Raw genomic sequence first — 4,079 nt, 5'->3', positions numbered from 1 at the left:
TCTGCCTCCCAGGTTCAAGCAATTCTCCTGCCTTAGCCTCCCAAGTAACTGGGATTACAGGCATGTACCACCACGCCAGGCTAATTTTTGTCTTTTTAGTAGAGACGGGTTTCACCATGTTGGCCAGGCTGGTCTTGAACTCCTGACCTCAAATGATCCACCCACCACAGCCTCCTAAATTGCTGGGATTACAGGAGTGAGCCATTGCACCTGGCTCTTTTAAATAAATATTAAACAACTGAACTTGGAACCTTCAGAACACATTGGTTATGTGAGATCCACTCATCTGTTTATCTGTTGCACAATCTGCCTGGGTGTGGCAGAACATAAGCTCCTTGGAGGCTGGGACCTTATTGGTCTAGTCTATTGTTGTGTCCTCAACACCTCTGTGTGTGTCTGGCACATAATAGGCACAATAAATATTTGTTGGATAAATGAATGACTCCAGACAACAAATCTATGGAGTACATAACACTACTAACTGCATTTTACAGATAAGGAAACCAAGGCCCAGGTGTGAAACAACTAGCACGGAGTCAAATGGCGATGCAGCAAAAATGTAAACCCTGAGCCTCCCCTAATGAGTCCGAATGGCTCCTCCTAGCTCCAAACCTGAAGTGTGAACACTCTTATCTTTATCGTAAAAAGAGAGGGACTGTGTACCAACCCTCTGTTCAGTGGGCTGGACTGGGAAGGCAGGACTTTTGCTTGTTTTCATTCTATTTCTCCACCGAGAGTGCAGAGGTTTGGACCCCCGTTGAGGCCAGACTGACAGGATTAGAGGAAACAGCTGGGCTGAGTCCGTGCCCTGCAGGAGGGAGCTCACATTCCCGGACTCTGGGAGAGAGCAGCTCCCCACAGCTCAGTCACATTCCAGGTCGGTCATTTTCCTGAGCCCAGATGTTTGCTAATGAGCTGGGGAGAGGGGCTTTCAGCCCTGAGCCCCAGTTCTGGGCCCCACATTACCTCGGCCCCAAGAGGCTGGCCCAGGGCCAGGAGGCTCTGGCCTCAGGCCCATGCCCTGTGCCAGCCAGGCCTGTAGGGGCAGCTGGAACACCATTGCCAACCAGGTGCATCTGCTCAAGCTGGGAGACTCTGACGTGACAGGTTCTGCCTTTCCCGTTGGGGCCCCTGGATCCGGTCACCAGTGCAGCATCCCTGCTGCAGCCTGATGGGGAGGAGCACTGAGGCAGCGGAGAGGGTGGAGAGGGTGTGGTGGGCACGGAAGCATGGACTTTGGTGTTGACAGGTCTGGGCTCAAGTCCAGGCTTTGTCAATTACTAGCAATGTGGTTTTGAGCAGGTAATGACACTTTTTGGTGTCTCGATTTTTCTCACCTATAAAACGGGAACAATGATGGGACTGTGGTAAGGATTAGAGATGAAGCAGAGTGGCCAGCATAATAATGCCTGGCACAAAATGGGTAGACATTACTACCAAATTACTTCCCAGGCCCCCTGCCCACACTGTAGCTTTCCAATAGTTATCAGTCATCACCAGAAGGATGGTGACTCAACTCCAAACCCTTTGTCCCTGATTAGGGGGTTGGTGTTGTTCTTGAACCTCCCCGTGTTTGAGAGATGGTGGGCTTCCCTGTCAAAGGCGCTGGCTGGAAGTTGTGGCTTCTACTCCTGGCTCTATGTGTGATCTGACCAGCTCATCAGGCTCCACAATGAGCTTTCTGCAATGTGGGAGTGGATTCTCACAAAATGTAGAACTCCACTTTCCACCATGCTCAGGGTCTGCATGAAAGATGGTGGTGGTAAGCTTCGGTTGCAAAATGGTGAATATTTCCTGAGTGTCTAGTGTGTACAGTGCAGTGAGGCTGGTTTCTGCAGTACATGGTACATGGTTATCCAACAGACATTAGCCGGCATGGGCTCTTACTGTGTGACTTTAGGCAAGTTACTTAACTTTTCTCTAGACATTCCTTTTTTCTTTTTTTTTTTTTTGAGACAAGTCCTCGCTGGAGTGACAAGCTCATTAGGTTCCACAATTAGCCTTCTGTAATGTTGTCCAGGCTGGAGTACGGGGGCATAATCATAGCTCACTACAGCCTCAAACTCCTGGGATCAAGTGATCCTCCTGCGTCGGGATTTTTTCCACTTTTGTTATTTTATTTGTTTATTTATTTGTTTATTTATTGATTTATTTTTTGAGACAGAGTCTCACTCTGTCTCCAGGCTGGAGTGCAGTGATGCAATCTCGGCTCACTGCAACCTCCACCTCTCAGGTTCAAGTGATTCTCCTGCCTCAGCCTCCTGAGTAGCTGAGACTACAGGCGCATGCCACCACGCCTGGCTGATTTTTGTATTTTTAGTAGGACAGGGTTTCACCATATTGGCCAGGCTGGTCTCGAACTCCTGACCTCAAGTGATCCACCTGCCTTGGCCTCCCAAAGTGCTGGGATTACAGGCATGAGCCATGGTGCCCAGTACTTTTAAAATAGAGACAATACTTACCTCATAGGTTTATTGTGAGAGTGGCAACAGCTTGCAATGGGATGAGGCACGTGGTAAGGTGCTCAATATGTGTGAACTATTATAACGGTCACAGTTACCATTAAGGGGAGACCTATCTGTGCTACATCAAACGAGGATAATAATTATTTTATTCGCTGGGTGTGGTGACTCACGCCTGTAATCCCAACACTTTGGGAGGCCGAGGCGGGCGGATCACTTGAGGCCAGGAGTTCGAGACCAGCCTGGACAACATGGCAAAACCCCATCTCTACTAAAAATACAAAAACTAGCCGGGCGTGGTGGTGGGCACCTGGAATCCCAGCTACTCGGGAGGCTGAGAATTGCTGGAACCCAGGAGGCAGAGGTTGCAGTAAGTGGAGATCTCACCATTGCATTTCAGTCAGGGCAACAACAACAAAACTCCGTCTCAAAATAATAATAATAATAATAATAATTCAATCAAATACACTGTACATCTCACCTGGCCTGCCCATAAGCAATGAAGACACTGAAATAAACACATGATTCCTGCCCTCAAGGTCTAATGGAGGAAAGAGATGTACACAGCTATTCTAGAGGGAAACTGACATGAACAGAAGTTCTCATCCAGTGCTCCAGGATCACACTGGAGGAGGGAGATGCTCCCAGAGGGTCTTGGGAAGGCTTTCCAATCTGGTGCTGTTAGAATATTTGCCAGAGATGAAAGGAGGGGAAGGGAATTCCGGGTAGAGGGAAGGGCGCAGGAAACAGCTAGCAGGCACAGATGCAGGCTGGGTGTGGAGGGTGCGGGTAGGCTGGAGTACACCAGGGAGTTTCCAGCAGGCCACTAGGAGCCACCCAGGATGCTCGGCAACCTCATGAGTCAGACGAGCAGGGCTGCGTCTATCTGGAAGTTTCCAGCCAAGCTAGGTAAAACACATGGACACAGGTAACTATGCTGTAAAGCAAAATCCCCAAGTCCTACAATCGTGTCCCAGTGGTGTCCCTGGGCCACCACTTTCCAGGAGCAAAGTTATTTTCTTACTCCGTTGTTAAGCACACAGAGAAGGCACGGCCGCAATCCACCCAAGTGCCCACTGATTAGATAGGAACCCCCGAGGTGAGGCTGGAAGCTGGGGCCAGGCGCGCCACTCTTCCCAGGAATCAGAGAAGTGAGTTCATTTGCTGGCGTTCTAGTTCCTAATAGTCCCTGGGGCTTTTCGGGATGCTTACGTCAAGTGTGTGGGGCCGAGAGCAACGCTAGGATAACACTGGGCAAGGTTGAGTGACCCAGGTTACCAACAGCACGGACTTGAACCGGGTCGCATACCGGAGCGGGCGGGATGGGGTGCACCGCAGAACCGCAGAGTGAGGAGGGACTCCTCGTGCCGGGACGCGGCGGGCTGGGGCGCCTCATTCTTGGGGCAAGTCTGCAATGCCCGGTGCCCACAAAAGGGACATATCCATCTTTGTCACCCCGAGGCCTGGCACGGCCTGACGGCCCAGGCTCGAGGAAAGTCGGGCGGAGAGAGTGGAAGCGCAGAGAAACCCGGGGAGGGCGCTTTAGAACGGACCAGGGCGCCCGGCTGCGCTGCCCTGCTTCTCGGGCGCCGGCCAGGCGTCCCGGTCGCCCCACCA

The 4,079-nt window shown here is 51.2% G+C and overlaps 1 protein-coding gene across 4 annotated transcripts in view; it reads left to right on the top strand.

The window, feature by feature from the left end:
- Nucleotides 1-701: 701 nt before the first annotated feature.
- Nucleotides 702-4,079, top strand: part of LOC105506012 (neuroblastoma suppressor of tumorigenicity 1) — an 18,215-nt gene continuing 14,837 nt past the window's right edge. The window contains exon 1 of one of the 4 annotated variants that reach the window (XM_011934018.1): nucleotides 702-877. Coding sequence is in view for 1 of the 4 variants with exons in the window: in XM_011934011.1 (XP_011789401.1) it covers nucleotides 3,305-3,390 (86 nt within the window). In the remaining 3 variants the exon portion in view is untranslated. Of the gene's footprint in view, nucleotides 878-3,020; nucleotides 3,614-4,079 lie in introns of those variants that run through there. The other 3 variants (XM_011934015.1, XM_011934017.1, XM_011934011.1) reach the window with 3 other exon arrangements.

This window comes from Colobus angolensis, unplaced genomic scaffold, assembly GCF_000951035.1.
Source record: "Colobus angolensis palliatus isolate OR3802 unplaced genomic scaffold, Cang.pa_1.0 Scaffold130, whole genome shotgun sequence".
In the NCBI taxonomy this organism is placed as follows: Eukaryota; Metazoa; Chordata; class Mammalia; order Primates; family Cercopithecidae; genus Colobus; species Colobus angolensis.
Note: the sequence above shows the minus strand (reverse complement) of the source record. Positions and strands in the feature narration are given on the sequence as shown.